At 37.2% G+C, this 23,424-nt stretch overlaps 1 protein-coding gene across 1 annotated transcript in view; it reads left to right on the top strand.

Annotated features, from left to right (window-relative positions):
- Window positions 1–334: 334 nt before the first annotated feature.
- Window positions 335–23,424, top strand: part of PACRG (parkin coregulated) — a 265,771-nt gene continuing 242,681 nt past the window's right edge. Inside the window, exons 1-2 of the mRNA XM_062572310.1 lie at window positions 335–352; window positions 578–766. Of these exons, the coding sequence (XP_062428294.1) occupies window positions 620–766 (147 nt within the window). The 5' untranslated portion in view covers window positions 335–352; window positions 578–619. The remainder of the gene's footprint in view (window positions 353–577; window positions 767–23,424) is intronic.

Below are 23,424 nucleotides of genomic sequence, written 5' to 3'. Positions count from 1 at the left end.
CGAGCGGCCTGCGCGTGCGCGGGGCCCTCTGGGTAACGTAGTTCTCGCGGCTTCACACCTGCCGGCTCGCCTCACGTGACCGCCACCGTTTTCTTTTTTTTTTTTTTTCTTTTTGTTTGAATTTTTGTTTTCGCTCTTTCACTGCTCCGTGCCGGTTTGCGTGGAGCGGCCCAGTCGCGCGCGGGTCGCTGGGCGGTCGGCGGCCCGCGCACGCCTCGCGCTTGGCCGCGCACGTGACGGCCGCCGGGAAGGCGGCGGGTTGTTGACGCGTTGCCTAGCGACGAGCGCGAGTGCGGACGCGCGCCCCGCCCCCAACGGACCCCGGCGAGGGGCCCTGGCGGGTGGCGCAGGGGTGAGGAAGGGCAGGCGGCGGCCGGGAGGAGCAAGTGGTGCTGCAGGGGGCCGGAGGAGGAGGAGGAGGGCGAGCTGGGCTCGCAGAAAGGGGCTCCCAGCGGGTGGCGCGGGGCAGGGGCGGAGAAGGAGCGGGGGGTACGAGAGGGGCTGTGGCGGTGGCTGGGAGGGGGGCAGAGGCAGACGCACTGCATTTTCTAACTCACTGGGCTGGGCTTTTTTTCAGCCTGTGTTTTGGTTCTTGTCCCTCGCGGACGCGGCTGGGGAGATGGTAGTGGAGAAGGCGGGTTCGAGCCCCCCGAAGGCCGTAGGTGACAGGCGGCCCCAGCAGCAGGAGCCACTGGGGCACGTGAAGAAAAGCAAGCAGCAGGTCAGCGATGGATTCACTGTCAAAGCCATGATGAAAAACACCGTGGTATGTCTGCTGCTAGTGTAGAGGTGGTGTTAATTGAATTACTCTCACGTGCCCAGGAAGCCTAACAAACCAGAACTGGGGACAGAGCTTGTCAGGAAGGTGTGTGGGTTGCTAAGACTTTATTTGGAGTTTGTTAGTTGCTGAAATTACTTTCAGACTTTACCAAAGTGTTATCATAAGCTAACAGCCTGTGCCTGTGGAAGTTTTGATGCTTTGCTTCTCAGAGTGCATTGCTTTAGTGTTACCATATTTCTGTATTATTTTGTGTTGACGATGCATGTTGTGTTAAAGTACTAGCCTGTGGAATCATGTGCAAGGCTTACCGCCTTGTGTTTACCTGACTCCTGTCACGGGATACTGTAGTGTTGTATGGAAACATGTTCATCTACTGTTGCTTTGTAGTATAAATTTGGTGTGAATGTCACATAGGATCGCAAGGATCTGGAAAATACGTTTCATTCTTAAAATAAACTTGAAAAACAATAAAAGGCTTTCACATGATAAGACAATACTCAGTTGGAAATAGATGTTGATTCCACATGTGGTAGTTCTTAGAATGAGCAAGACAAAAAAAAATACCCTTTCTTTCATTAATTGATTGAACTCTGAATGATTTTAGAGATATGCAAGTGAAAATACTAGGATTGGACGCTTTTTTATTGTATTGGTTTATTTGACTGCTTCTATTAGATTTTAGGACTAAAAAATAGTACAGAATGCAAATGTTCAACATGAATTTGGACAAGCTATTATAAGCACATATCTGTACTTAAACTCCTGGATAGGTTTTTGTTTATTTGTTTACTTTGGGGTACAATTCAAGTTGTGAGGAAGTCTTGTCTTGTCAGGGTTTTTTGTTGTATATATTCTTGTGACAACAGCTATGAAACACATGATTTTGCCTGTTTTACTTAAACAGTTACCCTATTGCAGTCCCTCTGGGCTTGTTATCTATAACAGCATTTTTTTAAAAAAAGTCCATTTTTAAACAAACTTCAAATGGAAAAGAAATTGTATAAATAAACATATTTTCCAGTGTTAGTAAAATTAAAGCATTCTTGACCTTACTAGAATGACTGTAAAGCAGAAACAACTGGGGTTTTGCTTTAAAAGTTGTTTGGTTCGTTTGTATTTAATTCTAGAGATATATGGCATGGACTGTAATACTTCAGTGAGTTTAAGGATTAATTTTTAAAGATTTTAAAGACATTTCCTCTTCTCCAGACAAAATTTTGATTCATAGGGATATTTGCATATATTTGTTCATGCATTGATAAGTAAAAGATACTTGAGTTAGTCTGGAAGAATCAGCAGAGTTTCAGCAGGGTTTGAAAAATCTACTTACATCATTTTAAAAAAGAATGACTTTTGGCTGATGACTGGGCTTAAGCTATCAGTTTAATCAGAATTTAAGTTTTGTTTTAAATAATTACAGTTTTAACGTATAGCTATGATTCTAGCTTTCTAAACATTAACAGAATGTTAAACTACATAATACCCTGTAAAATCAGCAAAGGGGCAAATCTGTTGCCTCTTGGGCTGCTCATTAAATCGTGGAAATGGCGGTTTGCAGGGACCTCTGGAGGTCACCTAGTCCAACCTCCCATTTAAACTGGGCCTATTGCTGGCACTAGACCAGGTCAGCCACAGCTCTGCCTTGCTGAGCCATGAGCCCCAAGAGCAGATTCCCTGACCTCTCTGGGCAGCCGGTTCCATTGCAGCCCTCCTCGCTTGGTGCCCTGTCAACAGTGGGGTTAACAAAAGTCTGATCCTTTCCACAGAGTCTGTTCGTAACTTCTTACTTATGAGGTAGGGAAGCTGTTAGGAGTCCTGGAAGATTCATAATGCCATGGTTGTTTCTTGCAAACACTCTGAATGAGGACAGGCAGCCACTGGAATTATTTTCCTGGGGTCAATGCTGAAAATGTTAGGGTAGAGTTAGGAATAATATCTCACTGCCAGTCTATGTCCATGCAGAAGTGGGAATTCATTTTTTCTTCTCCAGCAGCTGATTAAATGGAGCTTCAAATTTATTAAGCACTTGCTTCTCAAAGGTTGACATCATAGATGAAGTTGTCATGGGAAGCTTAGGAATTGATTGGAGGGTTAAAGACAGAGCAGACTAACATAGTTAAGGCATAGTAATTCTTTTTGTTAACAGAATGCCAAGGAACAATGTTGTCGGTAACATGTTCAGCATCTCCAGATCAAGGAAATAGGTATGGATTTGGTGCAAGCGTTCAGTGAGGCTTAAACTCTTAGCATAGAGTCTAACAGGATACCATTATGCATATATGGCTGTAAATATTGTAGTAAAGATTCCAGAATTCTTTGATATTGCTTATGCATAGAGCATCTCACTAAGTCATTTTTCATAAAGTTAATGTCGATAAAGTTGTCTTTCCAAGTCTAACTTTGTAGCCAGGAACCAGACAGTGGTCAGTACAGAAATATATACCTCTGGCAATTCTGGTAGAATATTTAGGAGTTTCCTCAGCTTTGGAATGTTATATCTAAAATATATTAATTTAAATGTATTACTTAATAAAGATTCACCAAGAATATTGTTTCTGAACTGAAGAATGTGTTTTGTTATATATTATTTCCTTTAAAACCTCAAAATGTATGTAGCAGTTCAGATTTAGAACTAGATTCGATAAAGCTCTTCTACACTAACAAGCTAGGCATAATGACACTTAAATTTGAATTGTTTACTCTTCCAACTGGAATCAAGAGTGCCATGTTAGGTGTTTTGACTTCTCATGTAATATGGGTAGAAGTAGGAATACAACTAAAAATTTCTGTGCACAGTAGCAAGTAGAAAAATGTTTGCGTGTGAATCTGGGCAGCAAAGGATACCTCTGAACCTCTCCAAACAGTTGGTTATTCTTTCCCAGAATTTAGCAAAGCTTGTTTTATGCCTTCCGCTCTTTTGCATGAGAGAATAAATATTAGTTCCCCCCTTTTCTTTAATAATCTAGTAGTAAAAGAACATTTGGAGAGAGACGGTTTATTTTCCTATTAAAAGGGAAAAGTAGGTAGGGATTTCAAGTCTTTATCTCTCACCTTTTAGAAGGATTTCTTAACCAGCAAGCTACAGAGTAGATGGGTTGGAAAAAATGGTATAGGGAATAGTCTCCAACTATCTTTTCAAAATTCTGTTAATGTGATGCAAAAAAGTAAAGATTCATAGGGCTAGAAGAGCAAGATAAGGTGGGAAAGTCACTAAACAATATAGTGCTGTGAATGTGTCATTCCATGCAGGAGCCTGGGAGTTTGGGTTTCAGAATTTTAGGTCTACTGCTGCTGGCTAGGTTGGATCTGATGTTTTTGGAGCTGAACTGGAGCTTAAGACATCCTCTTTTGTGAATACTGAGTCAATAAAGCTACTAATCCATGTTCTCATTTTTGTTTTTTTCGTGAACCTTGAATTCATCACTGTGCAGAGCCAGGGCTTCAAAAAGAAGGATAGAGTTTATCTTTCCTCTACAGGTACTCCTTTAGTAGCACTGTTGCTGTGTAAGTTGGAGTACCCTTCTGTAATATGCAATTGATCTCCTCTGGCCATAGTACTGAATTCGGATCTCCCTCCTGGCTTAGTGTGTATACCAATAAGCTTTAAATAGAAGACACCACTATTCCATCTGCATTGCATGAAAGCAGTCAGAAAATACTGTTAATAAGGGACCTCATCTTGCCTGTATGTGAGGCATAAAGTGAGAATGTTTGCTAGATGGATTTATATGGGGAATGATGCTAAGAACTGTTCGGTTCCTGGGTCACAAATACCAAAGTAGAGCTATTCAACCTGGGAGAATCTTAGGTATGTGCAGAAGCACAGCTCCCATCTCCTAAAAGAAGTGTAATTGCTTTTAAACTGAATAAAGGTTATTTGGATTGCAGTTTTAGATTTCCATCCCTCTGTTCCTGATTTAGTCCTCATCTGTAGCCTAGACTGGATTGAGATCTCAGTCTGACGTTTAAACTCCTCTTTCATGCAATAATCTCTGTATTGTGTGTTGTAAAGGACTTCTTTACACTGGATGATAACTCACAGCAAGAGTTTCATTTTAAACACAGAGTTAATGTGACTCATTTACATTCTGAAACCTGGGATTTGATATTCTGTTCATATTCATTCACACTGCGTAACTAAAACTATTTCTGCATTGTAGGAGTGACAGTGTGTAATCATTAGTTTTAAGGCTATAGGAAAGTGGCTTTTACAAAAACGTGTTTTACCTTTTTATTAGAATAGCCAATTTAATTGGAAAAAGCAGAAAAAAATGCGTAAGCATATGTCAAGTTAAAGGCATATTTTGATAAATGTTTATTGGGCAGTAGTATGTCCATTTTGAGGGAGCTATTTCAGTTTAACAATAGCAATTTTGTACAGTCTGCAAGTATAGTTCAGTGAATACTATATGTCAATTTAAACTGTCACTGCTCTGAAGGTGATTTCTCTCTATTTTCTGTTTCAAGCTGTTTATTAGGACTGCCCCTTATTGTGTACGTGTATATAGTTATACCATGTCAGCAGATAGAACTGATCCTGCTGAAAAGTATATCTGTGTGTTTAAACTAATTCAGTGTCAAACTGTAGTCTTAGGGATGCAGGCAAGTAAAGCCCCTGCTGCTGTAAGGCTGCTCTGTCCCACACTCCTCCTTGCCCTGTCTGCATGCTTCTGCCTTACCTCTTGCATTTATACTGGTGTTTCTTGCAGCTGCATGGGTGGTTGGATCAGCTCTGACAATTATTAAAGTTAACAAGAGTATAGTGTCAGGGCAGGCTGTATGGGTGGGAATGCCGCTTCTCAGAAACATTGCCATCGTAATTTATTTAAGCTCGTTGTGAATGTGAGTTCTCATAGAGTAATTCGATGAACATTTACGGCAACATAAACTTGCAGTGCAATTGAAAGGTTTGGTCTTCACCCCTGGACATTTATTCTTCCTCTGTGCAATATAAACATTTGTGGGGCTATTCAGTGAATTAGGCTGGGATCCTGGTTAAACCTAAGTTAAAAGCAACTCAGCATTTTGTTTCACAGCAGTGCAGACTTGACATATAGTTCCCTAACAGTGTAAACTACCAATGGTAGTGGCTGCTACAGTCCTGCCTGCTCCTGCGGCATATTCTTACCTCCTCCATTGTGCTAGCCCTTAACAGTCATGCAGCTGAACTGATGAGCCACTTCACTTACATTATATCCAATCAGGAAAAGTTTCAATTCAAAGAGGTTTTTATTTTCCTTCAGAAAGTTATGTACCCTTCCAAATACCTACTTGTTTTTACTGTAATGGCCATATTGATAGTATAATGCAAAAGCAGAATATACAAAAAAACCACTACTTACTATAAAAGATCATAGTGTCTTCTGAGAGTCTGTATTTCATATTGTGTTTTTCAGCTATAATTCATATGATTTAATCATTCTGCTTTTGATATTTTAAAAGACTTTAAAATTGGCCCTTAATTTTTGCAGATGTGAGGGAAGGTTATATTTTCCGTAGCCAAAGTGGAAAGATTTGCTTAATATTCTCAAGTATGAAGAAATCAGCGCTGTTTAATTTATGAAAATCTGTTACCCACTTGAATCTCTAGTATATCTTTTTTTATAATTGTCATATGACTGAAAACGGATAATAAGCAGACTGTCAATTAGAATCCATTTCATGTTTTTGATTGACATTTCTAATTGTCTTAAATCACGTCATTGATTTTTTTCCACAGTATTTTACATAGAGAAAGACGTTGGAATGTTTTAAATTTCATACTTACGAGGAGGTAAATCTAAATTGCTTTTAAAACATAATGACAGTGATGTTTCAAGACTCCTCTGCTAACCATTTTTTATGAACTAATGAATAGAATATTCACACTGACTATTTTAAATATGGATTGCAGAGACAGTTGTCAAATTCAGTCAGTTCTGGCATTAGGATAAAACTATTTTAAACTGCATACTTAAAACAACTATAAAAGAGCAAATGTCAGGTTAAATTCTTTTATGTATATGAGATAAAAACTCTTAAATGTTTATGGATTGATCATAGAAGGTAAAATCCTACGATGGTCTGAGTATGTGGGTCATTGAATGAAGCAGGCATCTAGTTTTCAAATGCTTGGCTCCAGGTATAGGAACTCAGAACAAAGTATTATGCAATAGTTAATAGTCTCAGAAAAAGATTTAAAGCAGCCAGCTTGCAGAGTAGCAAATTATATGAGGTCGGCATTTCCCACATGTGGTTTTGCATGCATCTAGAGCTAGCCAATAGAAAAATGTGAAAGATAGGGGTGACTTAGAAACCATCTACCCTTCTCTGGACCCAGAGTCCAGAACCCTTTCCTAAGAATTTGTGTGCGTATTCTTTGAAAGCTGATGAGCGTGATTTTTTTTTTAAAAAAAAGAAGATAGCATCATCTTACACAAAACAAAAAAGTGGCTGGATCACTTCCCTGGGAAAGAGAAGGCCTCTTACTTGAAGGGGGTGAAACTTATCTATCTAGGCAGAATGCCTTAAATCACACATTACAAGTAATTGGAGTTGGAATAGAGGAGTAATGACATCTCCATCTCTTTACTGAAATGGTACTATCACGCAAAAAAATCAAAAGAAAGGGGAAGAAAGACTCGGCTTGTCTCTGAAAGTAGGGAAACTTGGATGGCTGTTGGGCGGCTGTTTAAAATTAAGAAGTTATGCTGGGAGCAAAGACTCCACCTCCCCTCCAGCTGAGTTCTCTGTACAATCATAAAGAAATTGAGGTTCATTTCTGTTCTCTCACCCAAAGAATCTTGAAATATTTGTACCATATTGATGCTTCAAAAGAAAGAATAAGATTGTGAATTCAATAGGATTTAGATCTGAAACTGAATTTGAGCCCTAGTGTCTAGATCTTGATTGGGCTCAGGCTAAGATGCTTAGTTGCTAAGAATTTAGGTGCAATGATGTTTATCACAATTAAATCTAAAAATCATGTCTTTTAGAACAATTCTGTGTGTGCCAGAGGTGCACCTGCCTAGAAATATCTGTGGTATTTAGGTCCTTCTAGAGTCCTAAATTTAGTTTAGTTTGACACAGTCATTAGAATGAATTAAATACCACCTGAATTGGCATCACATACTTATACTTTTATATAACCTTTTGTTATTGATGAAAAAAAGTATTCCTACATTTAAAGATAAATGTGCTTAATTCCATTGCTGAATTAGATGAGAATGTTCAGCACTGTACAAAATCAGCTCAGATTATATAAGAAATATAAGTAAAAATTTAAAACATACTTTTCAGTTAGAGTATTGAATTAATTTTAAGTAAAAGCATGGCCTATGGGGTGTGCCTCTCACAATTGCAGGTAGGCATGTGCCTTCCATATGCCAGGGGGAAGGAGACAGTGCCTGGAATGTACGATTGGAAAGATGTATTGACATGAAGCCTCTTTAAGAGGAAGAGAAAGCCAAAAAAGAGGTGACTAGAGTGAGAATGGGGCAGAGAAACAATAGGGAAAACTGACCTAGGAAGGAGATAGGCAGCATAGAGAGACTCCGATGCAAAATAAAGATGGTGTAAGAGGCAGTGTTTGCCTGCCATGGGCAGACACTGGAGCTGGATTCTGTCTACCTCAGGCAACTGGAGCACATTCTGCATGAGAACAGGCTGAGTGAACTGAATGTCTTCAGCTTGGAGATGAAAAAGCTTCTAGCTCCCCAGGTACCTTTGAGGAGGTTGTCAGGAAGACAAAGCCACTATGGTGCATGATGGGAGGACAGAAGGCAACCGGCATAAATTGGCATGAGAGGTTCAGAGTATAAGGAAAAGGTTTTTCACTGTGAGGACGCTGAAGCACTGGAACAGATTGCGAAGAGAGACTGTGCAGTCTCTGCCCTTGGAAGTTTTCAAGACCCAACTGGAAAAGCCCTGACCAACATGGTCAGATCTCATTGCTAACTCTGCTTGGAGCAGGTGGTTGGCCTGGAGACCTCCTGAGGTCCCTTCCAACCTGAATTTTATTATGATCCTACCTCTTCTTGCATAAGAGGCTGGCTTATGACCACTTTATGGCTCTGCTGCTACTAATATCAGAAAAATTAATGATAATTAAGTGACTTTTAAACTGGAAGAAAAGAGATGAAAATTGAAAATTTTCACTTTAACAGTTTTGCTGCTTTTCTAAAGATGCCATTTGAAGGGAGGAGAAGGGGAATCACATACCACAACTAAGAAGTTACTTTATTTTTCAGACAAATCAGTCTCCCTTCTCACCCTCGAAACAGCTGTGTAATACCATATTGTTCTAGTTAAAATAGTCAATTACAGCATAAATCTAAGGTTGACTGTTACATGTAGAATAGCATGAATAAGCCTGCATCAGTGCTTGGGTAGGAGCAACAGGAGCTTACTAGCTAAGATCCCTAATGCAGCTGATTCTTTTTGTACAGTCTGCTCCAACAACTGCTGCCAAATACGAATGCTGAGAGGAATTGAGGCAGCAGGCAGTGTCTGTAGCTGTCAACCTCTGGATGTTGTCCCTTGACTCACAGTCTCCTCTTGTCACTAGTGTAAGCGTCATTGAAGAAGAATGGGAGAAACAGCATAGCATCTACTCTCTCCATCTGCAGCTGGAGAAAGTGAGAGAACACGGGAAAGAAGAGAAGATCTAAATGTCACTTCTGAAAGCTGGGATCTACTAATCCAGTATGGGTGATTACTAACCCAGTATGATTTTTGCTATGACTGTGCTCCCGCAAGTTCTCCACAGAGGAGAAGAAGCCAGCTGCCCTGGTGCAAGCAGAAAGGGCTGGTGCCTATACAAGGAAATGGAAGTTTTCTCCTTCTATTTGAAACTGTCACTTAATATATATGCCTAGTCTACTTTTAACTGAAGCAATCTGTAGAATTTGAAGAGGGTTTTCTTTTTTCATAGTAAATTTTCTTAACAATTGTGAGATGGCAATTGCTGTAAAGCCAAAAGATAGTACAAAACAATGCTGTTGATATGATGATAAAAATTCTAATCTTTTTTTATATGTCTAACAGAAAAAATCCCATGAAGTCTGAGTGGTTCCTCCCAGCAATAGCCAATACCTTGATATATTTGACATTCATGTAAGCAGTTTGCCACAGATTTTCATTTTGATAGGACAGTTGCATGATTTTTGCTGGAGAATTTACTGCTCTCTGATAACTGCCTTTCTTAGATAAAACACATGTCAGATAAGATGAAGTACTTTGTCATAAAAGTGTGTATCCAGCGTGTGGACACAATGTGCTGAAGGGCTGCTGTGTGGAGATCCTGTGTTTCCTAATTATAATCTGACTCTGTGGGCACATTACAAATATGCTGCTTAATGTAGTCTTATCTCTGGTGGGTTTAAATAACTCAGAGATTGTGCCTGAGAACAATGCAATTCTAGAGGCAGAATAGAACTTTAACTGAAGAATCAAGGCCATTTACCTGGCAGAACAGAATTTTGATTAGATAATAAAAACTGCATGTGTTAAAATAAAACAGTACACACACAGTTAAGCTTTTCTTACCCTTATGAATGCACCTGTGAATGTGCATTTTAAAGTTTGTATTCTTGTCTGTTTAAAAACAAGATTTACATTTAAAAAAGTTACTCTGCATGCATGTTTCTGTAAAGGATATCAAGATCTCAGTGGCAAGAGCAAATACAGATTTATTTTCAGTTTAATAGTAGAAATCCATGAATAGCACATAATTCTTTATTGAAAGTTAATATCATTAGACTTTTTAGGATCATGCTAGCTTAGTGATTTTTTTGCGATGGAAAGTATTTTATCACTTGTCTAAAGAATTATATACTGCAGTGAGTACAAAAGTCCTGCATGCTAAGTGACAAGGGTAAAACATATAAAATATGCTGTTGATATGAGTGTATGAGGAAAAATCTTGAATGCCTTGAAAGAACCATGGCACAGTATTGAGGTCCCATATACAAAAACATTTGTAGGAAGCATAGACCTTTACAGTTATGTTTTGATGCCTATTTCGTTACCGATAATTATATTACTGAGATCCTTGTGTGTTGTTGGTAGGCAGTACACAATATTCTGTACCAAAAGTGATGTAAACACAAATCAAAGGATGCAATACTTTATTTTCCTATTTGTCCATCTTGTGTACGTGAGGCATCCATTAGTTTCTCTGTTGTAAGAGCTAAACATTACATCTCATCATTATTATTTGAAATGAGGAACAATTTGTGCATAACTTGGACTTAACCATTTGTTCTTGAAAATATGTCTAGATATTTAGTCTTCTAAAGTACTAAGTTTAGTAGATCTTTCATTCTTTCAATAATTATTTAGATGGGATATCTTTTCTGTTATTTTTATGTAAGAGTTATCTGATTAAGCTCATGGTTTATGAAATGAAGTATTTCCATTTCATTTTTAAATATATCCTTTTGTAATAATGTTTTACAGGTTTTCTAAAAAATCCGTATGCTCTAAATTAGTTTCCTTTTATTTCAAGTCCAGTTTGTATAGAATTATGGAAGGTACTATATGACCTGACTGTGTTCTCTGAGTATCCAGGTCTTCTGTTTTAAGACTAATCATTTGATTTAGAGAAACTTACGGAAAAAATAAAACATGCTCCTGCTTTTCTTACTCTCCTATTGCTATTGATTTAATCAGACATTAGTGCTTTGCATTAGACATCTTAGCTGTAGCCATTCAGGCAAAGATGTGTATGTAGCCTACTAACATTAACAGCCAGAATTTGATAAAACCTAACCTCTCAATTTTTTCATAGAAATTGAAAACATGTGTTCTTACTTCCCAGATCAAGTCTACTGACCTCTTTCTACAGTTTTCTGTTGCTGCATGCTCCCTTTTTCTTTGACTTTCTTTACATGTCCTTCAGCTCTCTTTTTCAGATTAATGATTTTCTCCTGTTCAGTGTTTGGTGTGGAGGAGAAGTGTTCTATATGGCTAAGAAACCTTTTAGAAGATGTGCTTATAAAACTTCTATCTAGGCCTTACTAGAATACCCTAGCTACTCTTTTTTGTTGTAAGAAATCTCTAAGAAATGAGCTTGTCATACTTTTAAATTGCAGCTTCATAGGTAAGACTGAAAAATTATTTTCTACAGAAAGCGTACATGTATTAGCTGAATTTTTACATCATTTAGACAATGTTTTACTACTTCATCTCCCACTCTTCTAATTTGTCTGCCTTTCATTTGTTTTGTCAGATTTTAGATTAATAGTTTAAGGCCAGAGGAACAATTAGTGTTACTTGATTTGTTCTCCTGAATAAAATACCCCATCAAACTCAAAGTGATTTCTTCACGAAATATGTAACTTCCGGTCAAGTTAAAAGATAAGTTTTTTAAAAAGTCATCCAACCCTAATGTAATGATGGTGTCAGAGAGTCCACTAATCTGGAAGTCGTGTTAGTGTTTAACTAGTTTAACCGATGTGCCACTGTTAGAAATTTGCTCTTTTATATTTCTAGTCTGTGTTTGTCTTCTTTTAACTTTTAGGTTTTGGATCTTGTTTTGTAAGTCACAACTAGAGAGTTTACTTTCCCTGAGAAGATGCTTACGTGTTGTCAGTATGCATAGATTGTACAACAGTCTATATATAATCTACTATGGAATAGTCAAATTGTGTGAATGTTTTAGTTAGCCATCCCTTTACAGAGAGGTACTAGCTTTAAAAATGCACAAAAGTAATGTTTTATCATTCTTCAGACTTCTGCTTAAATTCCTCTTAAGTCGTGAATATTTAATTAATTTCTGGTATGCCTTTTGGACATATTTCAAATGTATTATAGTATTTTTGTTCAGAACAACAATCTAGTCTTAATATTTTATTTGATAGTGTCTGAGGATTTTTGGTCATCTAATTGTTCATCTGGTATGAAGATTTCAGGCAATGCGATAAGACTGTATGAAGTCCAGCAAATATAATTTGTCGTTTAACTTAAAAAAAAAATCCTGTCAGTACAAATCAGTCAGCTACACATTCAAGCTTGCATAAGATTTCACAGACTTTTTAGTCTAGTGTTACCTGACAGAAAGAATCTTTATAACAGAAATTGTAATTATGTGTCAGCTATTGACTATTGACAATACTTTGCCTGCCAATAGTATGCAATATTCAAATGTTTAGGTATAAATTTCGTTGAGGAAACTATTGAGTTTTAACAGAGTTGTTTTTATTTGGACCATCATTTTTCCTTTTCCCTTTCACCACATAGAATTGAAAATTGTTTCTTCTTAGGTGAAAAAACAAATGGCCCCTTAGCAGCTGTAGCAGTAGAGTTCTTTCTCTACTATGGAATGTTCCATTAGCCACTAATAACTGTGAATTTTGAAATAAGTTTGCAGGGGCAATCACTAAATTGAAATTAATAAATCTGTACATTATTAATTTGTTTTCGGTTTGATGTTCCTTATGTTGAGCCTTAACAGGTCTTCCTTACACTCCCCATTGCATATTTTTTTCCCTCTTTTCTCTTATTTGTTCCTCTGCTTCCAGCGAGTGGAACAGAGAGCTCTTGTTCTTTTATAATACTAAATATGCTACATTTTTACAGGTTTTAAGTTAGTACTCTTTTAACACAGATAACAGGGAAGTTTGTCTGATGGCATGTTTAGCACTTACATGGCTAAGCACTTCTAAGCTTGTAAAATGCAGGCAAAATGTTTGTTCTCATTAGCAAAACAGTTGCTCAAAAAGCAGCTCGAGCTGAGATTCATGTATGATCATTCCTATTTGAAGTCATTGGCATGTCCCAAGGTGTAACAAATTACTGGGTTGTCTGCTTTTGTTTTGACTAAAAGCTTTTCCAAAATGATGTTTCACCAGCTGCACTCTAATGTTCAGTGATGAACTGTGGTTTGATTTTTCTTTAATTACTAGAGACCGACAGCATGTAAAAGTTTTGCATGTTACAGTGCATCCTGAACAGCTTGCTCAAGAGAGACTTGAAAGTTTTGGAATTTTCCCATATGAATCCAGAGCTGACTGATTCAGAAACACCTTGTTTTTGATGTTTTAATGGTAAATGTTTGAGCCAATATAAGGAAGGCTAAATATTTAGAGACAATGATGCAAATTAGAAAATCACTTTTGTGATATGTTACTGAGGCAGAGAGCTCAGTCGGATTTAAGAGAATGGATCAACTACTGATGTCAAATACTGTCCCAAATTTCGCTGTGTAAGTACTTCTGAGTTAGAAAGCTACTTACTGAAAGGTGCAACCTGTGAAAAATTTCTCATCTTTCTTCAAATCTCATCCAAAACTTAAAACTCACCCAAAACATTACTCCTTCAAGCTGTTCTAGGCTAACTGGAGTGAGTGTTCAACTGTGATCCTTGCTTACTATAGTTAAGAGATGTATGGGGAGCTTTATCCAATGCTTTATTCCTTCATTGAATTGCAGTATCTGCTCTTTCATTTCACCTAATGAGGGATTAAAGATAAGGTGCAAAATACAGTACCTCAAACAGATGACTAAATTCTACATAGAGTCTGCTTTTGAAAAATCAGTCTAAAAAGCTACCTGACCAGTGGCTGCCTAACTCTGAGAACAGCTTCTGTGAACACCTAAGGATTTTTTCAACTGATTGTGTGGACTGAAGAGAGAAATGAACTGAGTCACGCACCTTTTGAGCATCTATTCTGACTCCTAGATAAATATGCAAAAAATCATAATAGTATTTAAGGGGACATTACTGACAGTAGATCTTAGGCTTCAGAAGAGAATTTCAGGGTCCAGATTTTTAGTAGACTTATATTTCTGTTTTAAAGCCTTGATTCAACTGATAGAATACCAAAGAAAGTAGGAAATTCACATATATCCCTGTATTCAGCATTTTGATGGCCTACCTGTAGGTGGTTTCTTTCTCAGCACTTGGGCTTTTTGAATTGCTGGTCTGAAGTGTCTTATTTTCTCGCCAGCAGTGTGGGGATCATGGGCTCAAAGAGGCTAATATAGGCTCTTTGAATCACCTGGATGTTGGGGGCTGATGTTCAACTGTCATTTTGGATTTGTGTCATGCATAATTCCATGGGGCAACAGTCTTTGATTAACTATCTACAAAATATTATAGTGTAAATATTGGTTATTAACTAGTGGGATATTTTTAAAAAATCTCTCTAAACTGTAAAGTTGTTCATTATATGAGGGATTATGTCTTCTCTACAACATCTAGAGTTGTCTTTTTTAGCCTCTAATTTGAGGTTTATTCCATTTTTCTGTTCTGTGCTTTTCCTCCTTTTCTCCCTGTCTAATTGACTGGTTTAGATATATACTCACTTTACTTCAGGGTCTTTTGACAGAAAGAAGGAGAGAAATGGGCCAATGGCCAAAGCTTCTCCAAAGGCAGACTTACTGAAAAATACCATCTCCCCAACCTAGGAAATTTTTTTCCCTTCTGCCAATGCTGAGTTTCAACAGCTTTCTTCTTGTTGTCCCTTTCCTCTTTGTCCCCACCTTTACCCCCAAAGATAGTGTGGGCAGTCATTTTGAGACTTAATGCAAGGCACCAAGCATAGCTCTAACAGTCCTTGAAAAAGTAGGAGACAGTGCAATAGGCCTTCAAACTTCCTTGTAATCAGCAAACATTTCACTAAAATTGAGGCCCGCAGGTTCACTGTCAGCAATAGAATAGTAGACAAGGTAGGAAGGACTTATTCTGACATCTTCTTTGTTTGCAAGGAACAGAAACTGCCTAATTAGATCATTTTGGAAGGTATTTTTCTAAAGAAAGGAAATAAGATGCATTGTAAAATGAGACTTCAGAAATATCTTCATGGTTCTTGTGCCTTAAGAAGGACTCTGTAAAGCTATCTAGTATTTGCAACCTAACCATTGGAAGTTTATGCTACTTCATGAAAAATCACAAAGTGAAAATAAAGTTGCACTGAATACTTCAATAAACATCAAGACTAACAAAGCTTGATATCCTGCCATTTTTTGTTTTCTGGTTGATTAGTTTCAAAATGAAGCTCTTCCTGCTGGGGTTTAATAAGGTATTTGCTATCCAATAACATGAGAGAGAAGCCTCTCAACTGGAGCACTTTCCTCTTTCCTCCAATATTTTCACAAAATGTACAGGCAGCTAGTTATGCTTGAAATCTACCTTTTTCTCAGATTGAACTGAAAATGACCAACGGGTATATACCATTAGGAATGAAGGCAGGCAAGCATAACAGCAGCATGGACACCATAAGCCTTATTTCCTTATGAAGCTGTGGTAGAACATGTACCCATGTGCGTTCTTTCCATTTGCCAGAAAAAAAAAATGAGATAACGAACTAAAAAAACTAAAGTACTGCAATCACAGGAGTGAATAGTACAAGCTAAAAAAGATTGAGTTACTTTGAATCAGAAGCCAATCCTTGAAAGTGAACCAAAAATTTGTGAACACATAAGATGAACTGAGTTCCATAAATTTGACGTGAAAATCAATTGTCTCTCTCAGAGCTTAGACCTCAGTTTTTGAATTGCCAGAATGTGTGACTTCAATGATTTCCACACCAGTGAAGTGAGCAGTATGATCATTAAAGTTGACAGCAGGGTGCATCAGCAGTACAATACAGAACTTTCTGTAGGGTCAGAACATCTGATGCAGATCTTTTGGTCATTTGAGTAGAAAGTACAACTTATTTTGCTATAGTGACAGAGGATAGACCTCTATCTTTCTGGCTGCCAGCTTTAGACTTAGGTATTATTCTATATGACTAAGGTTAGAGAATCTGATAATTATGTAATTAACTGGAAAGTACCTTGTTGACTACTAGGTCCTATTGTTTAACCTCCTGATTTTAATGTTCTGAACACTTGAATTTACTGGAAAGATATGGCTTATCTAAGAAACGCTTATTAAAGATCTTCTGGAAATATACACTTGGAGAAAGCTAACAATCATGAGAAAAACACTTTGCTTACAGAGAAGCAATCGAGGGATTGCGACTACAAAGCTACCAATAAAACTCAACATGCTTATGTGTATTAAGTAATTTATTGCATTAAAGTGTGGTATTAATGAAAATCAGCATTGCAACACTAAGTTCTTATAAATAAAATAGAATGAAGTGATAGATAAAAATAAAATGTGTGGAAGAACCAATTGCTCTGTCTATAAACCAACTGTCTATATTTGCAAATGACTGAGAAAAAGGCCAAAGCAATTTTTTCAGTATTCATTAATATACAGTATAGTTTTGTAATTTATGCAATCTATATGAGCAAATCTGTGAGACGAGAAGCTTTTTGCTACTTGTGTAAGTGAAGAACAATTTATAACATGGAAGTACTACTTAATTTCCCAGCTCTTATGCACTACACTGTGTCTTGGGAAGAGTAATAAAAGGAATTCTTCCAAGAATAGGTATTTTATGGAAAATTACCATTAGAAAACTTATTTTGTTTTCAGTGAGAGATAAAATCGTATGAACGGTACAGAGAAGATACTATCATAGGATAATAAATTCTTCCCAAATTGATAAAAATCCATATTGGATTTTTTTTAAACAGAATTTATTCAGTGAGTTATGAAGTCAGTTAATAGACTTATGGAACATAAATATTTAGTGATAACTTTAATTTATTCGAAGGTACTAGTTGAAATCTCTGGGTGAAGGCCATGGGAATTTTTATAGCTTTCAAGAAGCTAGGATTTTACTCTTAGTGTAAGACTTTGTGTTGGATATTTAATTTAGTTTTCTTAAAATAGATCATTCTTTTTCCTTAGTGTTCTAAAATGGATTCACGTCCTGTGTTAAAATACTACTTTTTAATGCCTATATATGTTTTCTGTGGGCAAAATTGAAACAAACTGATAGTTGTGGACTTTGGCTGTGAAAAGTATAGAGTATTGAACAATTATCAGTATGTCAACTTTTTGTTTCCATAAACTCTCTGTTTATTTAAATACAGATTATTAATTATTAATAAAATTAGTAAATATCTGTGCTTTATTTTCTCAAGGCAATATGATGTACTGTCTTCCTCTGCTGCAATTGAAATTCAGCAGGCAATGTATATAACTCCTTAACTTGAAGAAAATCCATACTCATGCTTAAAACTTAAAGAGAAGTCTTGATATTTTCAGAATATGTGCATGTGTAATGGGATGTAAAAGAGACATAATCTTTCTACTTTCATCTGTATGCATTTTTTATGCATTTTTTCAGCTTTAAATGAATCTACTAAGCAGAACTCTAAGTGCTTGCTATGGAAGGCCTTGTATTTAGTTTATTATACATATGCTTATCCTTTAAGCTCCTAAGGAAGTATAGTATGAAGAGTTTGAGGAGGATGGACTAAACCAAATTTTCTTGAGTCACTCTTGTCATCTCCATCTGCAGTATTTTTCAGTATTCTAGCTTGAAAGTGAACATGTGGATAATCATGTCAACATGCACTAGAAAACATGGAAGAGGATGTATGGATATATGTAACTGGTGACACTGGTCATGCATTGATGCACAGTGAAGAACTCGAAGGGCCTAGGTAACTAAGCTGTCTTAGTTTTGAACAGCTCTTCGGTCCTATTTATGGCGTTCAGTGTGTGTTAGTCTCCCTGGTAAAGCGTGTTCTTTCCAACACAGACCCAGAGAAGATAGGTTTGATGAGGTACCTATATATCTTATCAGCAGTGTTGGACCGTGAATATCTTCTAATTGTCTTTTCTTCCCAATATCACATCTTTCTTTCTCTTATTTGAGTGATTTTTAAACTATACATCCAGGTTATTTCACAGGGGCTGTAGGACAGCTGTATGTGTTTGCAGAAATGAAACAAAGTAAGGAATCCACTAGTTTCTGTTGGTGCTGAAGTTCGTATTGTCCTAAGATCTCTCATAAAGTTTTGCGTTAAACAAAGCAAGAGGTAGAACCAGTCTTCATATTGCACAAATAAAAGCTTTCAGGGTGGGAAAGAAATGACCCGTCAGAATTGTCTTGAAGCTGAGTGATAAGAATTGACCTATCCTGTTCAGGGTGACTGATTCATTTTGTGCCAGTCTCCCAGGCAAGTCCCAGGCACATTATAGTCTTCAGTGTCAAACACTGCTGAATTCAGTATTGCTGAATACTGTGAAGTAAGTAAGGCTATCTTCCTCTTAGCTGCGCCAGAGACAAAATAGGTCTGATACAAATAAGACTAATACACTCTGAATGTTTTAACCAAGTCTGAAAGCTGAACTGCATAGATTAGGGTCATTGACAGAGAATTCAAATTTTCTAGAAGAATGTATTTAATTTTTTCTAATTATTTGTATGGTCATTTTTCCGAAGAAGAAAAGACTATGTTATGTAGTGACTGGAGAGAACTAGAAGACTAAGTTTTTTTTACTGCTGAGTGTAAACATTTGTTTCATATTGTTTTTTAAAAGGTGCTTATGTGTGGTAGTATTTATTAACTATAGATTAGTTTACACTGAGAAGGTTCTCTAACAATCATCAGGTCAAGTTCCTTGCCAGCTGTGTGCTCAAAGGAGAGCAAACTTCAAAGCTACACGAGGTTGCTCAGAGTTTTGTCCAGCCATCTTGCATGTCTCCAAGGATCTTTAGACAACCTGTTCCAAAGACTACCATCATTGTGAAACGGTTTTTTTCTAGTATCTAGTCAGAATTTCCTTTATATCAGTTTGGGACCATTTGGGCCTCTTGTCCTTTTCTTGTGCTTCTCTGGAAGAGTCTAATTCATCTCTGTGCCCTCACACTGAGTAACTGAAGACAGCAATCAGATCCCCTTTAAGCCTCTGCTTCTTAAGGCTGAACAAACCATATCTCTCAACCTCTCCTCATATGTCGTGGGCTCCAGCCCCCTCTTCATTTTGATAGTCCTCCATCATGGCTGCAATATGCCAGTCTTTCTTGCACTATGGGGTCCAAAGCTGGACATAGTGCTCATGAGACTGTATCTACAGCACAAAACAAATGGAAAGATTTGTTTCCTTCAACACTCTTGTTAATATAGCCCAAAATGTAGTCTTTCATCTCTGCCACAGGGACACGGAGCTGACATATGTCGACTTGTTATTCACAGGAACCCCCAAGTTCTTTCCTGCTGAAATGCTTTCTAGCCAGCCAGTGCCCAGCCTGTACTGTCACATATGGTTATTCTGTTCCAGGGCAGGACTTTGCGCATTTGTTGTACTTCATAAAATTCTTGTCAGCCTGTTTCTCCAGCCTGTTGAGGTACCTCTGAATAGCAGTCCTGACTGCTCCCCTGAAACCTGTTGTCATTCACAAAGTCTCTGAGGGTGCATTCTGTCCAGATTGTTAATGAAGACATTAAATAGCTCAGGCCTCCTATAACGACCTCTGAAGAATGCTACATGTAACCCGTGACTGGTAGGACTTTGCAGTGCTGATTGCTATCCTTGGGCCCAACAGTCCAAGCAGTTTTCCACCTACTTTGTGGTCAGTCTTGCAAAATACTCCTCACTTCTGTCCTCCTTTTCATCATTCAGCAGCAAAGATCACAAATCATGGCTAACCCTTTGATTTTTTTTTCTTTATTTGGCTACTGCACACATAATAAGTGGGTTTTAAACTCTGAAGTCACAGATTCACAGAATAGCTGGAATTGGAAGGAAACTTTGGAGATTATCTGCTCCAACACACCTACTCAAGAAAGGATCAGCTAGAGTAAATTGCTCAGGGCTGTGTCCAGTTGGGTTTTGAACATCTGCAAAGACAGACTCCACAGCTACTCTAGGCAACCTGTTCTACTATTTAACCATCTGCACAATGAAGATGTGCTTTTTCATGGAATTCTCCTTTAATTTTGTTAAATTAAAGCAAAAATGTTCTCTTTCCACCATAGTATTTATTTATTAATGTAGTAACTTGAGAAAAGTAAGATAAATATATAACATATGTAAATATTTTGGAGAGACTTTTAAAAATTCATCAGTCATCATTGTTATTGATTAATACTGGTTTTTCAAGTTTTTTTATTCATCAACAAGTGCAGGACTTTACACTTCTCTTTGTTGAACTTCATGAGTTCTTATTCCTCTAGCCAGTCGAGGTCTATCTGAAGAGCTACACAACCATGTTGTAAATTAGCCACTTTTCCCAGTATTGTATCATCTATGAACTTGCTAAGGACACATTTGGTCCCATCATGTGATCATTAATGAAGATGTTAAACAGTATTGGCCTCCGTATCAACCGCTAGGGGACACCAGTGGTGACTGGTCTCCAGCTGGACTTCATGTCCTTAAATTCTGGAAATATCAGAAATAGTATGTAAGATCAGCATTCCATTCAGATTAGTATTATTTACACCAAGTACTCTAAGGGTTTCTTTTGAGAAAGAAAAATTTTCAGAGCTGGCCTTGATGTAACTCACATGTTTCATGGATCAGATTCTTTCATTCATATGACTGTACAGGTAACAAGCAAAGCAGCTTCCCATGTCGTTATAATTAGTATGGTTTCCTTTCAGTTGATTATTTTACTTAAGTAGAAGTTGGCATTCAAAGCTTTAAGACTCCCATATATCACTCTATCTTTGTCATATATGCGTAGAGAAGTGTACCTTTCCCAGTGGAAGCACAAGGGGAGCCTGAGGAAACTGAGGTTACAGAATGAAGGAGACTCAGGAGTATAATCTTTATCTTCTAATCTCCAATGTCTTACCTCGACTATCCTTCTTTAATGATATGTCAGAATGGTTGGTAGCTCCTAGTAAAGCAGTCAGAAAATACTGGAGCAGTAAATGCTCGCCCTCTAGAATCCAAATTCCAACTTCTCACTCGGATTTTTAGTCAAACCTCTTATAGACAGCATCAACCATATTTCTCTTTCTTCCTCATCTTGATGTTATCTTTCTATCAGAGCCCATGCCATCAGGATTTTGTGAGCATTGGAAACACAAATTTTATTGAGGTTTCCATTACAAATTTATTTTTAAAAAATCCTTTTTTTCATATATAAAAATATATATATGTATGTGTGTGTATATATATATATATATGTGTGTGTGTATGTATACACACATACAAATATATATTTATATCTGTTAGTCTCTGCTGGATACACAGTTAATTATGAAATTATTTTCAGTCAGTTCTTTATGAAATTGGGAAACTCAAAGCATTTTTTTTCAAGAACATCATCTTTTCAGAAGCTCCAAAGAAACAATTTGGTTGCCTTAATAACACTTGCTATTCGAGGTTTAATCTTTTATCTCGTATGCACAAAAGCATTCAGGAACCAAAGTCTCCTTGAATTCACATGAAATCAATGGAATGTGAACTACTAAATGCCATTATATGTCACACTAAATACAAATTCACAAATGTCTCCATCTATCTCATTAAGATCATTTGCCCGTAGAAGTCATTTCTACATCTGCTCACTGCTCTCTGAGAGTAAGAATCAACTGACATCACTTTTATACTCTGTAATTTTAAGATCCCATTATCAACCATTCTCAGAAGAGCTGAACTTCATATTCTGTCCCAGTATGATGAACACAGAGGGTGTAATTTTCACTTTCTGATACCATTATTATTGCTCTGTAATCAATGCATGTCTATTATTCCTTCTGAAAGTGTGCAGACCTTCTACATTTACTATATACAATTTCTGTAATTACACTTCCCAGATGTGTAATACAGGAGGGGGAGCAATGTAATCAGTGGTAACAGGGCTGTGAGAATCCTGTTACAAGTTTCTAGATTTTTCTAAAATACACTCACTGGTTTGAACCTATAAATCTGTAAGTGTACTTTCTGTATCATTAACATGTATTTATTTTGTACTTGCTTACTCATTTCTGGTGATGTAATAGGAGTAAAATGTCATCATACTAAAGATAGTAGTAAATATAACAATGTAGCATTTGAAATACTGTCTTCTTTTCCTACCACAGTCAGTGCTATCTGGACCTGTAAAATTCTAATGTGATAGAAAAGCTGAGATAAAGTTTAACTGTCAAATGTAGTTTAAAAAAAAATATGAAGGTCAAGAAGCATAAATAAATTGAAATTTGTAATGCCTGTATGTTCATTTTGAAATAGAGTTCAGGTTGTGAGGTTTTTACAGGTTAAAAAAAGTAAGTAATTTGAACCTGCGCTATCAGAGACTGTGTTACCTTGGCAAAGTTGAGGTCAGTGGAACAATTTAAACTGATCCTCTCTCTCCGTGGCATTTAGCACAGTCTATAAGGATTTCCTGACTGTACCATTTACCTCTTCTTACCAGAATTAATATGCTCTGTGGAGAGCTGCCAGGTCCACTGCAGGGGCAGATTTCTGGGGAAAAGTGAGCCCTGCACTATATGAATACCAGTTGGTTTTCTTTTAGAACTCCAGGATGTGAGGTGGAAGGAGTTTTGCTGACAACTGGTTTTTCTGTGTGGAGAAAGACAGCTGGTTAACTACTGCTTAGCTTTATTATTGTAATTATTTTTGATAGTGATTATCTGCCTCATTCTCCCTAATAGAAGCAAGTTTACTTCATGTATGCAGCTGTTCAAGCTTCATTTGCTGTTGTAGATCTTGTCTTCTGTTGACTATATTCTTCTGGAAGTTGGCCCTTTGCTTTTTGTCATCTTTCTGAACACAATTGCATTTATATTTAATATAACCTGTCAGGTGAAGGGCCATAAATTGGGAAGACGTGTTTAACTGGTTGGTAATCTGTAACT

This window comes from Rhea pennata, chromosome 3, assembly GCF_028389875.1.
Source record: "Rhea pennata isolate bPtePen1 chromosome 3, bPtePen1.pri, whole genome shotgun sequence".
Classification (NCBI taxonomy): domain Eukaryota; kingdom Metazoa; phylum Chordata; class Aves; order Rheiformes; family Rheidae; genus Rhea; species Rhea pennata.
The sequence above is the reverse complement of the archived record's forward strand: the minus strand, read 5'-3'. Positions and strand labels throughout refer to the sequence as shown.